The 22,954-nt window shown below is 38.0% G+C and overlaps 1 protein-coding gene across 1 annotated transcript in view; it reads right to left on the bottom strand.

The window, feature by feature from the left end:
• Positions 1 to 22,954, bottom strand: part of LOC127419228 (adenylate cyclase type 6-like) — an 86,672-nt gene that overhangs the window by 6,275 nt on the left and 57,443 nt on the right. Inside the window, exons 8-21 of the mRNA XM_051660463.1 lie at positions 16,833 to 16,991; positions 16,436 to 16,577; positions 14,629 to 14,757; positions 14,401 to 14,429; positions 13,922 to 14,069; positions 13,567 to 13,664; positions 13,399 to 13,486; positions 13,184 to 13,300; positions 7,811 to 7,972; positions 5,404 to 5,579; positions 4,225 to 4,248; positions 4,081 to 4,110; positions 3,802 to 3,934; positions 692 to 955 (exon numbers count right to left, since the gene is read on the bottom strand). Of these exons, the coding sequence (XP_051516423.1) occupies positions 692 to 955; positions 3,802 to 3,934; positions 4,081 to 4,110; positions 4,225 to 4,248; positions 5,404 to 5,579; positions 7,811 to 7,972; positions 13,184 to 13,300; positions 13,399 to 13,486; positions 13,567 to 13,664; positions 13,922 to 14,069; positions 14,401 to 14,429; positions 14,629 to 14,757; positions 16,436 to 16,577; positions 16,833 to 16,991 (1,699 nt within the window). The remainder of the gene's footprint in view (positions 1 to 691; positions 956 to 3,801; positions 3,935 to 4,080; positions 4,111 to 4,224; positions 4,249 to 5,403; positions 5,580 to 7,810; positions 7,973 to 13,183; positions 13,301 to 13,398; positions 13,487 to 13,566; positions 13,665 to 13,921; positions 14,070 to 14,400; positions 14,430 to 14,628; positions 14,758 to 16,435; positions 16,578 to 16,832; positions 16,992 to 22,954) is intronic.

Here is a 22,954-nt window from a genome sequence, read left to right as displayed (position 1 = left end):
TTTATTTGACAACATTTTTTGGAATGTGCTATGAGGTTCTGTATAAAAGCACTTCATTTGATAAAAATAATACAATATTATGTTGAAAATTAATCGCTCCATTTTCACTTAATTAAAGATTGAATAAATTCATTTATTGAGACATCATTTTGTTGATAAATCTGAATAAACTGTTAATATGGAATTCTTATAAAGCAGTTATAAGTATCGGCGAGTAATGGTACTCATTCTCAAAACAATTTTATCGGGACATCCCTAAAAAAAAACAGTTTGAGAGAGACTAAAATAAAGTATAGCTAAAATATTGATTCAAAATTATTAACAGTTGTCAAAAGTTATCAACTGTACGACAGGGCCACAATGAATGGGTGCAGGATGGCTTTTATGGAAAGATCACCTGTGTATAGGAACATACAATTTTAACAGTATGCATGATAGATATGATGGCAAATGACTTAACTTACACTCTAAGGTAAACAGGTTTGATCGATATTTATTTACACATCAGCCTCCATGGAACATTCCCTGATCCCTATGGATCATGCAGAATGGGTTTTTACTTTCTGTGCATCTAATCCTTTGTATATCCATCAGTTTTTAAATCAAGCTTTTATTCACCCTTCCATTCCTCCATCCCTTCAATTCTTTCCCTACCTCATTCCCTTTAAATCCCAATCTCCAGCAATCTAACCTCGTCAAAATCAGCGATGATCTCATTGAGAAGCCTCAGACACTCCACTCCCTCGTTGTTGGCCTCCAGCTCCACGTAGAACTCGGAGAAGTTGCTGATGGAGGCGAACATGACTGCCACACACTCACATGACTGGTAGTACAGCTCGTCATTCCTCCGCTCTCGGGCTAGAAAGTGGGCGGCCACATCTTTGGGCAGGATGTTGTGCAGGAGCCGGCGGTTGTAGGCTTGAAGTTCCTCCATTTCCTCCTTCTCTTCTGTGGCCTGTGGAGGGACAGACAGAGTTATTATACAGAGCAGGGGGTTTCAAACTTTTTGATGCCAAGGAGCCCCTCTCACAAGACACCCCCTTTATAAAACATGAGGGCAGCTACATATTTTCAAGTATAACGACCCATTTATACTGACTGAGAAAATAGTAAGTGTGATAGACAACATGCAACATGTTTGCAAATATAAATAATTGCTTTTTATACTGTCATTGTACTAAAGCCAGAATAAATTATTAAAATATTACCTACAACATATTTACTTTGCATTACATTGGATTAAGTTTATACCCACTATTAGAGTAAAATCAGTGTATAAGCCTGAAAACATTTTTAGTCTTTAGAAAGCTGAACGAAATATAAGAATGTCAGATTCTGTAAATGTTTACCTTTTTTTTTTTTTTACACCCCTTTTTTCTGACATTTTCTCTGACCCCAGTTTGAAACCCCCTGATACAGAGGAACACTAATAATATGGATAAGAGATTTAGATGTAAAGCTAGTCTCAGACTCAAAGGTACATGTCATACTGCATACTTTTCTTTAATATACATATTACTTTCAATGTATTGAATGACTCTCTCTCATAACAAACATATTTTGTAAATTTGTATACATAATTTGAACAATATTGAAGTCCTCAAGATCTTTAAATGTAATTATTTGTTGTTTTACAAAATTTTTACCCCAAACTGCTATACAATATCTGATATAAGGAACAATACTTGAACAATACAAGATATAAAATGCATTTTCATTTAACCATCCTTAAATTTATTCAAAAGTGCAATTGATTTTGCTAATTTTGATTTCACTTGATATATGTGTGCTTTCCAACTTTATTTATAATCAATAATAACTTGTAGAAACTTAGTATCTTTTACTCTTTCAATTAACGCATTGTCTATTTCTATCTGGCAATCTGTAATAACCTCTCAGTTACTAAATATCATGTACTTTGCTTTTCCAAGATTTAAGGATAATTAAATAATATAAAAAAAAATGTATATGCTATATTTAATACATTATCTAAATTCTATTCAGAATAAAATAAATTTGGGTCTTCTGTGAACAAACTGCATTTAAACAAATTTTGCTACCATCCCAATGTCATTCATATAAATAATAATAAAAAAAAATTGGACCTAAAACTGATCCCTGCGCAGGGTTGGGAGGGTTACTTTTGAAATGTATTCCACTACAGATTACAGAATGCATGCTGTAAAATGTCATTTGTAACGTATTCCGTTAGATTACTCCAGGTCAGTAACGTATTCTAAATACTTTGAATTACTTCTTCAGCACTGGTAGATTTTTCACTTGTTTTGACTATAAAAACTCTGCCAGTACAGTAAGACAAAATACACATGTTAAAAATACATTATCTGAAAAACCTAAATATCTTATGCAGTGTTGTTTCTAAAACAAGATTAATCAAATTGATCTTGTTTTAAGGATTTTTAGATATTTTTACAGGAAAACAATAAAAAAATTATTATCAGGAATACGATTTCAAAGGTCTTACTAGAAAAAAAGAAATTATGATCTAGCGTGAATTTTCTTGATAAAAAAATATGATCGTAACGTGCATGTAAAATGGCTAGAAATAGCATTTTAGCTTAGCGTAAAGCTGACAATTTACACAAGGTTTATTTCTATTTCTTCTGCTTCAAACTTACTTCAAACTTACTTCTCTGTCTGCTCGTATGAATGTAACACATCATAAGAAAGTGTTTCACCGCTGTTCAAATGCACTTTGAATTGCATCATTTATATGTATAAATGTTTTCTATCTGAAAGGACTAAATATTAAATGAAACAAATGACAATAAAATGCAAAGTAATCTCTTCAGTAATCAAAATACTTTTTGAATGTAACTGTATTCTAATTACCAATGATTTAAATTGTAACTGTAGTGGAATACAGTTACTTATATTTTGTATTTTAAATACGTAATCCCGTTACATGTCCCTGCGCACTCCACATTTAACCTGCAATGGCTGTGTAACAGTATGATTTAAATTAATATATTGGTACTGTACCTATTCTTCAAATAACTTGATAACCATGAATAGACAATGCCACTAATACCATATTTATTTATTTATTTACAATTATTCATGATCAATGGCATCACATGCTTTCGTTTAATCAACAAAATTTCCCACCAAATTTGTTTTTGTCTGTTCCAGAAGATATTTCCCCCACTTGTTCCATTAGTGCCATTTCAGTGAATGTTTTGCTCAAAATCCATACTTTTCTTTGTATTTCTCTAAAACATTAGAACCTGGCACATTTAATTTCTCTAAAAGTTTAGAAAACAAAAAAAATGTATATGAAGTTTTCCATTTTAAATGTTGCTCAGATGGCCCTTTCATGTCTAAATGAGCAGTTATTGGCCAGAGTAAGTTACAGAGGACCAGACTTTGTCTGTAGTCAAAAGTCTGGCTCTGAAAAACTAGATGGAATCAATTATTTCAGAAGCAATACAATGTATGTCAGATGGGGTGAGCAGACTAAACATTTACAACTGGCAACAATATCCAGTTATATCATGGCCACATGTGAGTCATCCAAGTGTGAAAAGCTATAAGGCAACATCAACAGGTGGTATGGCTTAGTGGTTCAGCTTTTGGCTGGTAGCCACAAAATTGTGTAGGTTCAAACTCTGGAAGAGGCCACGAACTATCACTACTGCACCCTTGAGTATGGTACTTTGATCCTCGGGTACTGTAGTATGTACAGTATACTGTATACAGTACAGTATACAGTATACTGTAAGTTATTTTCGAAAAGGGCAATGACTGCCAAATAACCAATAACACAAAGAGAAATCCCACCTGAAGTTTCCAGAGGAAGTCTAGACGGGCTGTAGACTCCACTTGCTGGGCATGTAGGTACAGTGCCAGTACAAACACGGTGAGGATCACTGGGGTCATGACCTTTAGGGACACTTTAGTCACCCTGAAAGGACTACAACGAGAGGGAGTCATGAAATGAATTATTTTCACAGATGAAACAATATCCAGCCCAGATTTAGTATTCTCAAGTTAAAAATTAAAAACTATATATATATATATATATCTGAAGGCATTGAAAAAATTACTGTATTTACACACCACTGATCAGTAGTTGCACTGAGATTGGACCTGAGGAAACACAATGAAAATTATTATTATTATTATATTTTGCATTCCCAAAAACAATTAAATAAACTATACATTTTAAATAGTATGATTTATAAGGGATAATATAGGTCTCACCATTGCAGTGTGTCATTGAAAATGCTAAACAAGAAGAGAAAAGAAGAAAAGACCAGTTGTTAGAGACCATAACACAAAGATGCTGTGCAATTGCACATTTCACAAACTAAGACAGGAACTGGTCTTCAACCATACTATACATTTTTGATAACACAAATACAGTCATTTTATATGATAATCAAAGATGTAACCACATATTTAACCAATTATTACAACAACAAAAATGGCTATGGCTCTGATTTTAATATCTTAGTACAGTAAATAGATGTACTCTAAATGTAATATTGTCAGGGTTTTATGTGTTTTGTTCCATGCCATGTTTGTTCCTGTCATGTGATCTTGTCATGTGGTCCCCTGGTCATGTGATTTCATGTTTCCCTCCATGTTCATGTGTCTTGTTTTCATTGGTTCATTGTCTTATTATTAGTTCAGTCTTGTGATTGGTTGTCTTGTTTACTTGTTACCCATGTCTGTGTATTTAAGCCCTCATGTTTGCCATTGTCTCTTGTCATGTCATGTCATGTCTAGTCAAGTCAAGTCAAGTCCATGTTTTTGTATTTTGTTCACGTTTCGAGTTACGGGTTTTGGATTTCACGATTGATAATAAACTGCACTTGGGTTCATCACACATCATCGTCTTTGTCATTGCCAGCTGCAACGTTACATATATTGCTCAATTCTCATTACAAACCACAGTATTTTATCCTTTAATAACTAATGTACATTAAATGTTATTATATTATTCTTACTGAAAAGAACAGGCCAGCTCAAGAAAAGGCCCAAATTATGAACTGAACATACAGTAGCCACCACAGAGCTATGGACCTTATTCACGCTTGCGCCACCTTTGATTTTTAATGGGAATGACAACGAGGCTGTGAGAGACAGACTTACAGTATAAAGCTGTTAAAAATCACATCTGATTTTCCACAACTCAAGTTGTCTGGAGTTCTTTGTATACCGCATGTTCTTGGACAGATATTTTATTAATGTTTTATCTGCAGAATGATCCCAAAACACTTTAAACTGCAGTACAGTCCATTGAAGAGACTGTAAGTCTATCCCTCACAGCCTCCTTGTCATTCCCATTAAAAATCAAAGGTGGCGCTAGCGTGAATAAGGCCTGTTCTCTTTCTGTTGAGAGTCAGCTGCACTATAGTGGCTGACAGCAGTACTCACAGCGCATTGGCAGTTACGAAGAGGTCAGCATTGTCAAACAGCGCCACCTCTGGCCACTCCACAAGAAGCAGGAAGATGAGCTGGATGAGCAGCATTAAAGCCAGCTTCCCAATACTACTGATCTGCAGGAACACTGAGCAGGCCAACAGCGTCAGCAGCACACTGTAGCTGAAATACTAAAAGAGATGAACATATTTTAAATATTCATAATACATCCCAATTTTTGTAAAAGTGCAAATGAAATTGCAAAATTATTTTTTGCACCGAAACAAGTCACACTGAGTATGGGTGACACACAATAATCAAGTGATAAAGAAATAAATCAATTGAGAAATCAATAAATCAATTGAGCAATCAATTATATACATCATTTGATAAATCAATATATCAGTTGAGAAATCAATAATATACATGTGGATAAATAGATAAAAAAAAAAAAAAAAATCAACAATTTGATAATCAAAAAATAACCAATTAATAAAAACACAGATACATACAAAATTAAAAATACAATATTCAATTTAGCCATTTATAATATAGAATTTATGAGGAAATAGTTTTTTAATTTTTAAATTATTAATGTGTGGGGGCCTGGGTAGCTCAGCAAGTATTGACGCTGACTACCACACCTGGAGTCATGAATTTGAATCCAGAGCGTGCTGAGTGACTCCAGCCAGGTCTCCTAAGCAACCAAATTGGACAGTTGCTAGGGAGGGTAGAGCGTGCTGAGTGACTCCAGCCAGGTCTCCTAAGCAACCAAATTGGACGGTTGCTAGGGAGGGTAGAGTCACATGGGGTAACCTCCTCGTGGTCACTATAATGTGGTTCTCACTCACGGTGGGGTGAGTTGTACGTAGATGCTGCGGAGAATAGCGTACAGCCTCCACACGCACTACGTCTCTGCGGTAACGCACTCAGCAAGCCACGTGATAAGATGCGCGCATTGACGGTCACAGACATGGAGGCAACTGAGATTCGTCTTCCACCACCCGGATTGAGGCAAGTCACTACGCCACCATGAGGACTTTGGGAATTGGGCATTCCAAAAAAGGGGAGAAAAAAAAATATGAATGTGTGATTACGGAGTGATTGATAATTGTATTTTTAATTTGCCTATTGCTTTTTCTATTATCTTTTGCCCTTTTATCGATTTCCTGCTGAGACGGGTGGGGGCGGTCCCTAATCTGCTGTCATCACTCATTGCCCAGATGTTACAGAAGCTGTCATTGGTCAATGCTCGTTTTATGCCGCCAAAGATATCAGGCTTGTCTCGGCTTCTAAGAGAAGCAGAACGTCTGCAGTTCTACTACTACCTCATGTCGCAGGGCCGTGGGAGACAGGCAACGAGTGTGGTGCGCGAAAGGGCATAGATGAAGTGCGTTTGGTGTTAAGTGCTATCTACGTCCCGGAGTGCTTGCAGTGTACGCAGCTCCATTGTTTTATCGCGCTGCCTAAAGTGTAGAAGCGGTGAGATGGGGCAACCATTGTCATGTCTCGTGGTCCAGATGGAACCAATGTGGGATCCGAACCCGGACTGCGGTCCGCTAATTAGTGACTGCTGATACAGGATTTCGTGCTGCATCTTCATTCGGTACAGATCTGACGGAGATGGAGGGCCTAGACTCTCCAGTTGGTCGGCTGCTTCTCTTAGAAGCCGAGACGCCAGACATCTTCGACGGTTTAAACGCTAATAATATGAAAACGGCATGAAACGAGCATTGATCAATGACAGTTTCTGTAACATCTGGGCAATGAGTGATGACAGCAGATTAGGCACTGCCCCCTCCCATCTCAGCGGGAAATCGATAAAAGTGCATTAGATAATAGAAAAATCAATAGGCAAATTACAAATACAATTATCAATCATTCCATAATCACATATTAATAATAAAAAAAAAATTCATCATAATTTCTATATTATAAATGGCTAAACTGAATATTGCATTTTTAATTTATGAATCTGTGTTTTTTATTAACTGGTTATTTTTTGATTATCAAATTGTTGATTCTTTTTATCTATTTATCCACATGTATATAACTGATTGCTCAATTAATATATTGATTTATCAAATGATGTTCAAAATTGATTGCTCAATTGATTTATCGATTTCTCAATTTATTGATTTCTCAGTTGATTATTGCATGTCACATATGGGCCCTCATACACTGAGTGCCATGTAATCTCTGAGAACAATTTGCATACTTGAATGAAAGCAAAATATTCTCTAGACATTCAAGTGCTTTGATGCAAAATACCAGCCATCTGACAATCCATATTAATTTAGAATTCTAAAATGTAACTTTTATTTACTATTGTCCTGGAATGCCACAATGTAATAATGTTATACTGAAGTGGAGGTAGCTTTAAACTTTTGATTTTCTCATATACACAAACACATGTTCTTACCTCAGGAAAGGGGCAGGAGGGAGTGTTGCTGGGACAGATATCTAGACCGTCCGATGCAGAGCGAGACAGGTTGTGAATGACACAGGGAGTCACCATCTCTGACGATGACCAGTTAAACTGCTCTGCTACACAGTCCACCAGATTCTCTGTGTCACAGGAAAACTGCAGGAAACACAAAACACACACTAAGGCAACATTCTGTACATACCCCACTAATCTATGACATAGATATTAGTACAGTATTGTGTTATTACTTCACCAAAAAATTTAAATCTATCATCATTGACCCTCATCCCTCATGTCGTTCCAAACCCACAGAACACAAACAAAAGATATTTTGTGGAAAGTCCAGAGCGCCGGTTTCATAATGGGAACAAGGACTGTCGAGCTCCAAAAAAAGTACCATAAAAGTTAGGGATGGGACGATATGTCAAATTCTGATATATCGCGAACCAGAAAAATGACTTTCCAAATTGAGGCAAAACTATTTTGAAATTTGCAACATTGTTTATTGTCCATGTGATCATAAATGAAATAATCTGTCAAACATCAAAATCTCTCGATCTTTTGATTTTACCCCAACTATACTTTTTTCCTATACTGTTAACAGGGTTTGCACAAGATCCTTGAAGTGCTTAACTTGCTTGAATTTGGCTTTTAGGAATTTAAGCACAGGAATTTCTGGAAAATGTACTTGTTTTGTTAAAAATGGCTTGAGATTAAAACGGACCATTTCTTCCGTGTAATGTGTGTCCATCAAAGATGAGATCCCATACTCCACTTTCATTGAATAATGTGTCTTTTAATACCCTTTCTGTTCTTTACAGTCAGATAAAAAAGTAAAAAGCAATACTAATTTTAGTCACACAGTACAAATGCGATGAAGAAATCAAGACTTCTCTCTTGTAAGTAAATGAACTGCAACACCTGTGCGAGTCTGTGAGAAGCTTGTTGAACTCTTAAAGTGACAGTAATCTTTTTAGCACTTGTAATACAAATAAATGTAAACTAGAGACGGGCCACTTCTATTGAAATGAATGGGAGAAGTTGGAAAACCCAACCAAGGAGCTCTAGCACCCAACGGTCAACGGATGTAGAAAGGAAGTCCCGTCTTACAGGAAAAAGAGCCGATCACCTTTTAAATACAGACATCGCCTGTCAATGAACTCGAGAATGCACATGCGCATTAGCAAAACAAGCCGTTGAAATTGTGTTTTTTAGCATAATCTAAGGTAAAGAAGCACGATTTATGATACCAGTGTTGTTTGATTTTATTGCTGATTTGAAATATGTCATTTAAACGTAAGCTTGGCAAACAGTTTTTTAGATGTTGGTGTTCCCCATTCAAGTAGATATATAGAAGCTGAACTGTCATGACTGGAAATAGCCTCCCGGGAGCATTCCAAAGATGGCCAACAGTGAACTGACTTGCTAGAAAAACTTTGATGTAAACTCAATGTTTTTACTTGTAAATTGTACACATTATTTCAAACACTGATAGCTCAAATCATTATTAAATATACAATTTCATGATATAATATTCACTGATTAAATGCAGAATTTTTATATTATTAAAAAGTTAAAATGTGATCATAATAATGATGACAAACAAATTATTAAAAAATAAATATACACTTTAACATACTTTTTCAGGACAGGTTCAGTTCTATTGCTTGTTCTACACCTGATCAGCCTGAATGTAGCCCACTATTATTTGAAGGCCCATTTGTTTGTGATCTTTTCTTATAGAGAAAGGTATATGAGAAACTCTTATTATTTAAACTTTGAGCATTTATATTGTGTATTAAAGAACTTTATTTATTTTTATGAGAAATTATAATGTGCATTTTGCGCAAACATTTTTCTAACAATAAACTTAATTTTCTTATCATATCGAATAGAGATAATATCAAATTGTGAACCTCATATCGTATATCGAACCGAATCATGAGATAACCATATCATCCCATCCCTAATAAAAGTAGTTAATACGATTTGTTTTTTGAAATTCCAAGTCTTCTGAGTGAGGAACAGAATGAAATTTAAGTAGTTATTTGTGGATAATCTTCCCTTCCAAAATAGCTCTCAAATTTTATTTTGCACTTCAATTCAAATATGGCGCATCAACACATGTTGTTATGATGTGTCTTGAACAAATATAATGTGTCGAAAACCACTTCTTAATCAAAGCCGGTTCCAATTTTCGTAAAATACATAAACTGAATGATTTTCATGACTTTCGGTTTCTTTAAAAGGGTCATGACACGAGGAATAAAATGTTCCTTATCTTTTGACATATAAGAGGTCATTGTACTATAAAAACATACTGTTAAATTTCAGACCTGAAAACGTCCTCCTTTATAGAAAAAGAGCATTTATTTAAACCAGGCTCTAGAAACGGGCCGTTTGGAATTTGTGGAACTTGTGAAGTCAAAAGAACCAAATACATCGGCATATGACTGCCTCTTCAGCAAGACATCAACACCTATTTTTCGTCATTGCACCCTTGGCCCTGCCCACTGGTGCTCACAGTCAGTCATGCAGGTGAAGAGGACAGAGATGGGCCTGTCATGGGAGATTCATCTACAGCAAAGTAGACTTACACAGGACACCTTCACATGCCTATCTGGATTTAAATGTTTTTCTACACTAGAATATCATGCATATCGCGCCTCTTTTAAAAGAAGCAATGTCAAGTTATAACTCTAAAAAGGAGACCTCCGTTCTGTTTCATTCAGCTGAGCTGTTTCTTGCTGTTTTGAAGACATCCTGGACCATTTTTGCACCCATCTGTGCTATTTTTAATGATAGTCTTTTGTAAACATGCACTATATGGATGTCTTTGATTGTTTTGATGTGTTTCTCGCTATGTGTTCTGCATTTTAAGAGCTGTACAAGCGCAACTTTTAAAAACGCGTCACATTCTGCTGCTGCCACTGACTGGGAGAAGCACATGCTGTTCTGTGTGTAAAAAACATGGAAGATTTGAGATGTGAAGACCAGCATCTCTGCTTTGGTCTGCTGAAGAACCCAGCATCACCATGGACTGTATTACATTTGCATTTTCAGTACATTTCAGCACGGATTGTATGTTTTTGCCTCAGATCAGCGTGGATTGCTTGTGAACCAGTCAATACATAAATCAAGCTTTGCAAAGGAATTGTTGTAAAATGAGCATTATTATAGATGAGGCAGTTAAAAACTCAACAGATGCAAAACTGTAAGTAAAAAGTTTAATTCACAAATATTTCAAATGTCATGACTGTTTTATAGTTAAGGTGCCACTGTGCTTAATGTATACGGATGCAATATATTAGGTGTCCATTATGTGTAAACCCTGAAACTAAATTGTATAATGTTGTTCATTTTCTTCTGATTGAGTTACAAATATGGCTGAATTGGAGGGGGCTGCACGATGTTAGCCAATCATAACAGGGGGCATTTACTTTGAAGTCTTAAAGGGCCAGAGAGATTAAAACCAAGCGTTTCAGACAGAGGGCCAGAAAAAAAACTTTACTAATTCCGATTTTCAAATGAATGACTCTTAAGACCCAGCACACTCACGGAGAACTTATTTTTCGTTGTTCGTTCAGTGTTAAAAAGAAGTTTGAAACAGCTGAGCAATGACATACTGTTTGTGAACATTCAGACACACGCCACATTGCTGTGGGAGGCGTTTAGAGGTACATTTAAATATGAGAATGTTCAAGACTACATGTAAAACATCAACTAATATGATATAAATATTTGTTATCAATGATTTCATTACTAATTCTATGAGTGGAATTCTCACGAGATCAGTAAAAGAAGCTGTTTCAACTACTCTATGATAATTTAAAGTTTTATATATGCAGTAGATAATGTGTAATTTGTCTTGTTTACATTCTGAATTTGTGGTGCAAATGCGCTAATATGCTATACACGGCCGTAATATGTGCCGGTTACACTCTGTTATTGTAATTTATGATGACACTGATACTACTGCAAAGATTTGTGTATAAAAGAATGTAAATGGGTTGAATACAGACAAAAGAATGATGATAGGCATATCTTACTTTGGGCAGATGTGTGAATGGCTTTCACTGCAGATGGCACATGAGTGAATGAGCACTTAAGAGTATTTGAGTAGATTTGATTCCTTTTGTAGACAAATAAAAAATAAAAAAAATATTTAAAAAAATAAAAATCGCATGACATGGTCTTGGAAAATGTCTCTACGCGACCGATCGTACAGATGTAGATAAGTTTGCAGTAGCTCGTTAATAACTCTGCATGCCAGTGTGTTCATGTTGACTGATTTTAACTGACTGAACAGAAATTAGCTGAACAGCCTCTAAGTAGGTGGAGCTCCAGGACACACCTACCAATGCCGTAGACCAGTGACAGTAAGAAGGTGTTTAGCAGCTGGTAAGAAGTTTTCCTGAAAGTTCGCCCAGGCGAGCTGTGGCGAACCACCAAAACAAACTCAAAAACACCTTCTTTTTGGCCAGATATTGTTCTAAATGACGTCACACCCATTCGTACTTCGATTTCGTAGGAAGTTTGCAGGGGCCTTTATTAGCTGGTTCTTTTGAGTCTACACCGCAAAACATACAGTGAAACATACAGTGCTACCAGTGTAGTCTGATTCCTGAATGAATAATTCTATGAATAATTTTTATTTATTTATTTATTTTTATCCATAGTGCAAAACACACAGCGAGTAGCCAGTGTAGTAAGGTTCCAGAACAAATTATTCTATGAGTTGGTTCTTTTGAATCTACACCGCAAAACATACAGCGCTATCTCCCCAACAAATGACTCTTATCAGTTGATTCTATTTAGTGAATGAAAAACTTACTGAACTGCAAAGGATTCATTTCATGTCCACTTCAAAATGAACTAAGATTAATTACTGGGTTATGTGTGCTTGCGAGACTAAAATCTGAGTAATTACTGGATGGTTGTTTTTCAGAAGTACTAAAAGAATTGTTAATAGAACCATAAAAGAACTGGAATCATTAAATTCCTTACGCTTCCCATCCCTAGTCTTGATGTACCATATTTGAATTCGATTACATTACATTTTAAAGCTACATTAAAAAAAATGTTTTTTAGTGAATAACTACTTAAATTCTGTCACAACTTCAGAAGACTTGGAATATTGTGCATAAATCAACTACATTTATGGTGCTTTTTTGGTCATTATTAGATCTTGAGAGTGCCCCCTCTCCATTCATTTTCATTGTATGTAAAGTTGAGTAAATAATGAAAGAATTATTCCTTTAAGTAACGTTCAGATTACTTAAAGAAATAAATAAGATTGTGAGCTAAAATGGTGGCATGTTGGACACACTATTGTTAAATGTGAAGTGATCTGGCAGCTCTGCGTACCATATTGACAAAGGCAGAGATGAAGACGAGGATGATGGTGAAAACTCCCACCAGTGTGCTGTTGGTGCGAGACTGAACAATCTTCTTGGAAACAGTCTGCATAGCAGCCGGGAAGAGCTGTGAGACAGTGAAAACACATTTGTACAAAAAAAAAAAAAAAAGAGCCTGAGAAAAAAACTAAGTAATGAAAAACACATGTTAAGAAGACTGCTTACCTTCACACAGGAGTAAATGGCACAGATGAAGAGGATGTTGGCAAGAATGACGAAGATACTGATGTAAATCCCCAGCATGACCAGAGTACTGCAGAACAACACAAAGGGGGTTTCAGACCCATGTAAGTGTATGAAAGTATGTGTGTGTCTTATGTGTTGATCACTCACTGTGGGAATATGACGATCTGAATAAAGGAGATGAAACAGAAGACCAGCAGTGTGCAGGCCACATAACCTCCGAAACGATCATCTACCTTCTTAGCATACTAAACGATACAAAAGACAACAAAACATTCATCAAAATATGTTCATTTGCCAAGCAACTCTCACACTTTCTTCAGAAAATGTAAAAATCTAGTTCTACACAGCATTTATTCTTCACACCAAACAGGAAATTGGCAGACATCTGATCAGTCATCCATCCTGTTAGTGTGCTAGATGATTAGCATTACTATATTAAGCGGAAAGGGGTGAGCAGGTCTGGATAGAATGTTGGAAGTCAGCTAGTGTCTATGAGTCTGACCTTCTTCTCCAGGCTGGAGGTTTGGAAGGTGAGGATGAACTTCTTCACGTGGTCTTTGCGGAGCTGGTCAATACTGCGAGCATCGATGGCACGCCCCAAAAACTCATCCACCTCGTCTTCCGGGTTCAAAGCCTCCTGAGCACCACGGCTGTGTTTGAGAGCAAAACAGAGAAGATGAACAGATTCATTAGCATTTTAATGACTTTTCCAGTCGTTCTTGATTACTGGATGAGGCTTTTTTTTATATATAATTTTATAGAAATTGCAGTCACAAAGAGCAATTTCTAGCCGATTTAACAACTGAGCATAACTAGAAAAATGCATATTGACTTTAAAAATGTACATGACTAGAAATGATCAATTTCCATTACTTTTCCAGATTTAGAAATCAGTTTTAAAATTCCCTAATATTTCCAGGTTTTCCATGACCGAGGGAACCTGTCTCCTTTTTTCAAGAAAAAAATTAATTAATAACTCACTTGTCTTTGCTGGTAGTTTCATCGATACCCTGAGTGAGCAGAAGGAACAAATATTAGCCAAAGGAGGAGAAACTCGACATGTAAGAGTTGGGAAAAGGTTGATATTTAAGGACAGGAAGACAGACAAAGGTAAAAAGAGAGAACAGCCACAAGAGCAGTAGAGGGAAATATAAAGAATGGCAGAGGCAGTGGGTGACAGATTGACCGACAGGTAGTGTGTGGTCTCACCATCTGTCTGAAGACTTTGGAGTCTTTAGTCCTGGAGAAAGATCTGTCAGGAACCCATCGTGGCACCAGACCCTCCATAGAGTTTGTCCGTGTGCGTTGCATCTTAGCCATCATGGCCTTCTCCTCTTTCTGAAACAGTCAAGGGGAAAGAAAAGAACATGGTCTTGAAAAAATGACTTTTGATTTGACTTAATGTCTTTCTACTACAGCTGTTGAATTTAACACTTTAACGCATGCAATTAATTTAAAACGTTTAACGCGTTAATTTTTCTTAAATCGCAATTAACGCATTTACCGATTTGACATTTAATCAGGACCATGTGAGTGCTGAACATTGGTTGTAACAGAACAGAACCTTTGCGATGAGTCAGGGGTCATCACACTGATGTACACACCACAGACACACACAACAGTGATTCCCTGTCAATGATCAAGTGATGGAGAAAGAACCTCTTAACCATATATTTGTACAAAACAAACCCAGATGGGACCTGTGAAAAAATGCATTCACCTAACTCGCTGGAGATAAGTATCAATGTTTCCCCGGAGCCATGTTGCGCTTCCGGCTTACTGGACAATTCGGATAAAGTACATTTAAAGATGTACTGCCAGCACAAAAAGCAAAACAAGACGTCCGCTGCAGCGCTTTTAATGTGGAGTTTAAAATGGTGCCATCATTAATATTGAGGAGGATAAGGGTTTAAGAGATTTAATGTCCATTGCAATGAATTCTTGACCTAGTTTTTTTCAATTAGTCAACCTTCCACTCAGGCTTTGGGAAATATTAGTTGAATTGGTGCTATTTAAGTGTATTTAAGTCTTTATTTTGAGGAATACTTTGGTTGGGAAATGTTAAGAAAACAATATTGTTACATTTTGTTTTCGTTTCTTTTCTAAGGCTCGTTCTCGTTGGTACCACAGAAACGTGCAATTCTTTGTTTAGGTCTTTCCGGTCAGCATGGTTGGCGGGGGTGTATTTGATGTCGTAACTGAATATTATTGCTCGAGGAAAAGGGATTCAATCAGTTATCTGGATACTGCAGCCACTTGATGTGGGCAAATGTAAACGCGCTGTGTTCTGATCAGGTGATAATCCGATCTGCTTGATTGGTTCATGGTGATTGCATGTTAAGGCCAAGAGTAAACGAGGCATAAGAAGGAACTAAATGCATTCTGACAGGAAAATAAGCACTTTCAAAATCTACGATTAATCACAATTAAATATTTTAATCGACTGAGCACAACATTCTACACACATTCTTCAATTAGCACAAACATTTATGACAGCTGAGATATGTTCACCCATAATATTTCAGGATGATTTTGGGAAATGTTGCACACAAGCATTTTAGTCATTAATATGTGTAGCATGTAATATTGCAGTACTGTGGCTTTAAAATTGTAATGTTTTGAAAAGGTCCCGCAGCTTGCAAATTTTTAAGGCAAATCCACACTAATACAATTTCATTTGAAAACACAGTATTTAGGTTCATAACATCATTCGTTTTCCAAGGTATGCAGAAATGGAGAGTGTTTTTTAAATGCTCAATTTCTAATGGAGGAAAACTCTGTTCCAGTGTGGATAAGAGGAGTAAACATAGCTAAAATCACAATGCATTTTTCAACAAAAACGTATTAGTTTGGATGTGGCCTTATTTGCAACGTTTCTTTCAAAGACCTTTTTCAGGCATTCTAAAAGACGGTATTGTTTTAAAATAAATGACTCCAGCAATTGTTTAATTTTTTCCCGCTCATCCTAGCTGTTTTTGAAAACAAGAACACATGGAGTACGTATGTAGCCACTTACCCGTTTCTGACTGCAGCCCAGTACTAAGAAGGTCTCAATGCTGTTTTCTTTCAAGTAGGCATTCCTATCCCCTCCAAAACCTGGTTCCACCTCATAGTCTCCATTCAGGTACTGTAAAGTTGCTTTAGTGATGTGAATTCTCCTGGAGAACAAAATACAAACATTAGGGTCTAAAAGTGCTTACGCAGGCCCAGATTGTGCACCACTCATAACTGAAATGAGAATGCATTGTACATTTCAAGAAGTAGAATAAAACCTGGAGTGAAATTCAACTTTTAAAAAAAACCTTTTTGATTGTAGTTTTTTTTATTTCAATTTCCAATATGAATTACCCATAAAACATGTAATCATACAAATAACATAATGGACATTTACAGAAACTGTGCTGAACTCTCACCCAGCTTTGCCGCCAGCCTCCATGTGGTTAGCTAACGTGACATCATTGGACCACACATCAAACTGCCACTTCCTCAATCCAAGAACTCCACAGTGCACACGGCCACTATGGATGCCCACTCGCATGTTTACATTGACCCCTGTGACCTCTCGCACCAACCTACGGCACAAACATAAACACATGCTACCAATGAATCGTAAGCTTATGTATTACGATTTATATAGTATCTGTAACATTCTATATGCAGTATATCTATGATTAGCATCTCATTTTCAATCCACCTTATTTTTCAGCAAAACTAGGGAGCCACCATTATCAACCTTGAATGTGGACCACTTCCGTTATAAGCCACTTCCAGCTATTTTAGCTATACAAAAATACTACATTATACTGTTTTAAATCACAGGCTGGCAATAAATGTCGACATATTATTATCATTAATTATGATTTTCATAAACTCATTGGTTTTGAGTGCATATAGTTTTACCGTTTATCGCATTTGCCATCGTTTAATCACACACTGTTGCACTGGCAGAATTAATTAAATCAGGCGCTGACACGGACAGTCCTCCGCACCATCTTACATGCCTCCACAAACTTTACACAACCAACAGAGAGAAGAAAGATGTCGGGAAAATGCTGTTTCAACTTTCTTTGCACCAACACTGCATCTTGCTTCATCTTGGCAAAATAATACATTTACTCCCCATTATTGTCAGAGAGCATTCTATCTTTCTTAGCAGTGTATAGTAAACAGACACGCAGATCTCATTCAGCATGGCTTATGAAACATCACCTTTGGAAATAAACAAATAAAGGCATCATTGGAGGTTATGCAGGTACATAAGAACGGAGGTTTACATGGAGACATGAAAGACTGCAACGTCACAATCTTGGTAAAGAAAGAAACAGATTTTATTACCGTCTCTTCAATACAACACACAGCAACAAGTGAACGATTTACTTAATGCTGATGTTAGAAAATTATCTGACATTGGCACATAATTCTGCTGTTCATCCTGTGGTTGTGTGACCCGCTCTCTGCCCACAGTGATTGTCTACCCAACCACTCCCGTTCCCGCAACCCCGCATTTGTTTTCCACATAGGGCAAAAGCCATACAAATAGACAACAAGTGTACACAAATCATTTATTATTTTTCTATTATTGCTATTATCAGATGACATGTGTCTTGATGCCCATCTGACTTACCTGAGGTTGGTTTCTTAACACTTAAATTGACCATTTTCCAGTCCCAGTTTTACATCCCATTTCATAAGCACCATTGACTAGCTTATAGCCTGCCCTAAATATTGGATGCATGTGTTGTGTGCACATTTTTATGTTGGATTTTCATTTTATTGCTATCAAAAAAAAATTAATTGTAATCTAAAATAATATATTATTTTATTTTTAATTTTTTTTGCATTCATGAATTATTAATATAAAAATAGATATCCACATCTGATTTTTTAGGCTCTTCTCCGACCGCCCGCTCCCACACACAACTCATGGACATACCGTCCGCTACCGCCTTCAACTCGGAAATGTAATCCTATGCCACAAGAAATCTGGTCCCGTGGGAGTTCCGCAGGAATGCAGACCTCTAATTCAAGCTTGGTGTACCACCTTGATTTAACAGTAGGGGGCAGTCACTGCTCCAGCTGTACAGGCAACACACCTCAAACCAAAAAAATCTTATCCATTGACGGCCCTAATTATTACCGTATATACTAAATTATCTTTGTTTTGGGGAATTTCTAAGTAAATATTGATACAGTATATGCCATTAATTGAGATTAATTGTGATTAATTAATTGGCACAACATGTAATTAATTCGACTAAACACTTTAAACGATTGGCAGCCCTAGTCTCAAGTGAACATAAACGGTGAGACAAAAAAGCGTACACCGTATTTTCCAGAATAATGTCGCACCTGATTATAAATCGCATCGGGTCAAAATCACGGACCCGGGAGTAGAAGCTCAACTTCCCTTCAGCAGTTCAGATGTCAAATGTGCTCTGTGAAGATTACAGTAACTCAGAATCAACACATCATCTTACAGTATTTTGGGGTTTGTTTTAAACTGGAAATTTTTCTTCAAGTAATCGTGTAACAGTTTCTCATATTCTGTTTATAACACCTGGAACTCTATACTGTGCACAAATAAACAGCTTTTAGTCTGAGTAAACCAATATGCCTGTTGTATTCTATTCATTCATTAACGTTAACGACTGTAGATATTTCTGATATTTGCAACCCTCTTTGCTATGCATTAATTATTAGGTTCACTGACTAAATGTTTTTTCTACAAGTGTGATGAAATGTCATTTTGTGTGCATGTGAGGAGTTGCATTTGAGAGCGGTTTAGTGTTTGTTAGAACAATAATATTATGATGGACAAAATATTTAAACTGGCTGCATAAAGTACTTTGTAAAGGCAAAATATTCTGAATTGGCAACTTTAAAATGCTTCTACCGTCTCTATGACTGATGTTTTCATCTGTTGTGGTGCGTGTGTGTTTGACCAGCCGGCATCAGTTATGTATAAATTACGTAACGCTTTGGACTATAAATCGCAGGGCCTTTCAGATGATGAAAAAGTGTGACTTATGTTCCGGAAAATACGGTATGTATCAAAATATCAGATCTATATATTACAACTTGCATTATAAATGCAACTTAACCAACCTGCAGCTGTCTGTTTTGTTCATTCATATTAATCAAACAATAAAAAAAAATTTCTTAGTTACGTATGTAACCTCGGTTCCCTGAAACGAGAGGAACGAGACATTGCGTCAGGAAGCTGACGCTATGGGGAGTGTCCTTCTATACAACCAAGTTGAAACCTTTCTACAATAGCGTCAATTCTAAAATTGGCTATGGTTTTAAGCCCCGCACTTTTAGAAAAGCGCGTGCGCAAACACCATTCCTCAGAATTTTCTGACTGAGAGACAAGAGCACATCACTCGCACCTCAAAGAACTCTGAGTCTGTAGTGCGGCCAGCTTACGCAATGTCTCGTTCCCCTCGTCTCAGGGAACCGATGTTACATACAAAACCAAGACGTTCCCTCATGACTCGAATGTGCGAATGTGTTTTGAGAAGACCATCCTGCTGCAAAACATATGTCCTGTAAGGACACACCATTCATCCATGCCCATGAAGAGGCCATGCCTCTAGTTGAATGTGCTTTAACACCAATTGGGCAATTCTCACCTTATGATTGTGTCAATGATCCAGTGAGAAAGTCTTTGCTTGGAGATGGACATTCCTTTCGTGCGTCCTCCACAGCACACAAAAAGCTGGTCAGACAGTCTGAACTGGCGGGTGCATTCAAAATATGTGTGTAGCGCTCGCACAGGGCATAGCAAAAGCAAAGACTTCTCGTTCAAATTAAATGGAGAAGGAAAAAAGACTTGAAGGTGAACCACCTGCGCTCTGAAGGGCATGGTTAAAACCTTAGGCACATACCCTTTTCTGGGTTTGACAGTGGCTTTTCAAAGACCCGGACCAAACTCCAGACATGAACTGTCAACTGGCAGTGCTTGCAAATCCCCAACCCGTTTTACTGAGGCCAGAGCCAGCAGAAATGCGGTTTTAAGAGAAAGCACACACAATTCCAGAGTCCAGAGGCTTGAACAGGGTGCTCTTAGGACCAAAGATAAGTCCCAAGTTGGAACCGTAGCCGGGTGAGGAGGGTTTAGCCATCCAACCGCTCTTGAAGAAATGTGAGAACTTCAGATATGGGGCAGTTCACAGGGTTTTTGCAGTGTGAAAAGCACCAATTAGTAAATACATTCCATTTCAGTGTGTAAAGGCGTCTGGTAGACGGCGCTCTAGCCTGCAAAATGGTGTTCATAACCGACTGAGTCACGTTTAGTGCGCTCCGTTCAGGGGCCACACATGCAGGTTCCACAGCTTAGGCTGGGGATGCCAGATTGTGCCCTGCGCTTGAGAGAAGTGATCCCCCCTCAGCTGTATTTCCCATGGAGGGCTGTCCAGAATCTCTATCATTTCTGTAAACCAGGACTGATTGGGCCATTTCGGCGCAACCAATAGAATCGTTTCCTTGTCCTCTCGGACTTTGCATATGACAGAGTGCAGGAGGCACACTGGGGGAAATGCATACTTGCATTTCGCAGGCCATTTGTGGGCCATTGCATCCACTCTTAATGGAGCTTGGGACTTGGAGTACCAGTGGGGACAGTGGGCATTCTCCACAGAGGCAAACAGATCGATCTCCGCTTCACCAAATATTTCCCAAATCCTCAGGACAGTCTGAGGATGAAGTCTCCATTCGACTGGCATCGCTCCTTGGCATGACAATAGGTCCGCACTGTAATTCAGATGGCCTGGGACATATGTCACCCGCAAGGAGAGAAGATGACATCGCTCTACAGAAGGCAACGCATCAGTCTCATCATTGGTCGCTCGGACAACTGTCATGTTGTCCGAGCGAATCAGAACATGATAATTTGCTATTTCGGACTGAAAAGCCATCAAGGCTAAGAAAACAGCCAACAGTTCCAGGCGGTTGACATGCCATGCCCTCTTTGCACCCTTCCAGGTGCCGAAAACCGGGCATCCGTTGCACACCGCCCCCCAACCTGTGTTGGAAGCATCCGTGGTCATGATTCTACCAACATGACACCTTGCTGGTAGAAGGCAGGAACTGTCCAAGGTAGACAGCGGTGAGATATAGTGATGCGCATGCATCCTTGGGGCCAGGCATGCCGTGGCACATGGCGCTTGAGCCAGCACTGAAGAGTAAAAAAGGCTTAACGTAAGTCGACACGGTTTGGAAGGATGAACGGGGCGTGACTTCCACGCCCTGTTACTCGCCAGGCAGAGATGTGTCGCTACCACCTCTTCGACAGGGGGTAGTTGGGCATAACCTTTGCCTTCCCTGTGGTCCACTTTGGTGAGGATAGCTGAATCACTGTGCCACTCATCAAGGCGAGATTTTTCAGGTTCCTCTGAAGGAGACCACACAAGACCAAGCTCTTCGACCGCCCTTGAAAGGACACAAAGCATCTCCATGTCAGTGGCGTGTGCACGCTCCTCACCCTCGCTGGGGGAAGGTTGTAGATGTCAAGTGTACTGAGTCGTAAGGGAACAAGAAAACCACTAACTGCTCTCGGCAGTATAACTTTTAAAAGTAAAACTAGTACTTTTAAAAAGTATTAATGTATGATTATCATAAAGTGAAGACCAGTAATTTAAGTGGTTTGTTCTATGGTTTTTATTTGTTTTATTACTTTTCATTTGTTTCTTTGTTATTATTTTATAACTGTTTACTATTTTTTTTTTTTCCCCTTTTCTCCCCAATTTGGAATGCCCAATTCCCAATGCACTCTAAGTCCTTGTGGTGGCATAGTGACTCGCCTCTATCCGGGTGGTGGAGGATGAATCTCAGTTGCCTCTGCATCGGAGACCATCAATTCTCAAATCTTATCACGTGGCCTGTTGAGCGCGTTACCGCGGAGACATAGCACGTGTGGAGGCTTCACGCTATTCCCCGCGGCATCCCTGCACAACTCGCCACTCGGCCCACCGAGAGCGAGAACCACATTATAGCGACCATGAGGAGGTAACCCCATGCGACTCTACCCTCCCTAGCAACCGGGCCAATTTGGTTGCTTAGGAGACCTAGCAGGAGTCACTCAGCACAAACGGTTTACTATTCTTGAATAATTACTTGAGAACTTGAAACAATGTTTAATAAATTAACAAATTAGTTAGTATTAGTTTTGTTGTGGTATCACTGGTACTGGTACCAACTAATGAATTTTGGTATTTCGTGACAACACTACTTAAATTGTTTATTTATTTTGGGCATGGTAGATATGTTACTATAATAACATTACAAAAAGTAGATCTCTTCCCATAGAAGTGTGAGCAGTACGGCTGGGTCTAAGGGAGGGTTAGGGGGCCTAGATTTTCCCTGTGCCCAAAGAGAGAACCTATTGCTCACCCTAAAGGCAATAATGCCCCCACAAAGATCACATCCTAGTTCTGGCCCTGGTGAGCACCTCTGTGTTAACATAATGACTTCCAGAGAGAAAAAGTTCTGAACTGAAGAAACATGGCCTGAGGGCCAGCTGTAATGTGGATTTACA

Source organism: Myxocyprinus asiaticus, chromosome 28 (assembly GCF_019703515.2).
Source record: "Myxocyprinus asiaticus isolate MX2 ecotype Aquarium Trade chromosome 28, UBuf_Myxa_2, whole genome shotgun sequence".
Classification (NCBI taxonomy): Eukaryota; Metazoa; Chordata; class Actinopteri; order Cypriniformes; family Catostomidae; genus Myxocyprinus; species Myxocyprinus asiaticus.
The sequence above is the reverse complement of the archived record's forward strand: the minus strand, read 5'-3'. Positions and strand labels throughout refer to the sequence as shown.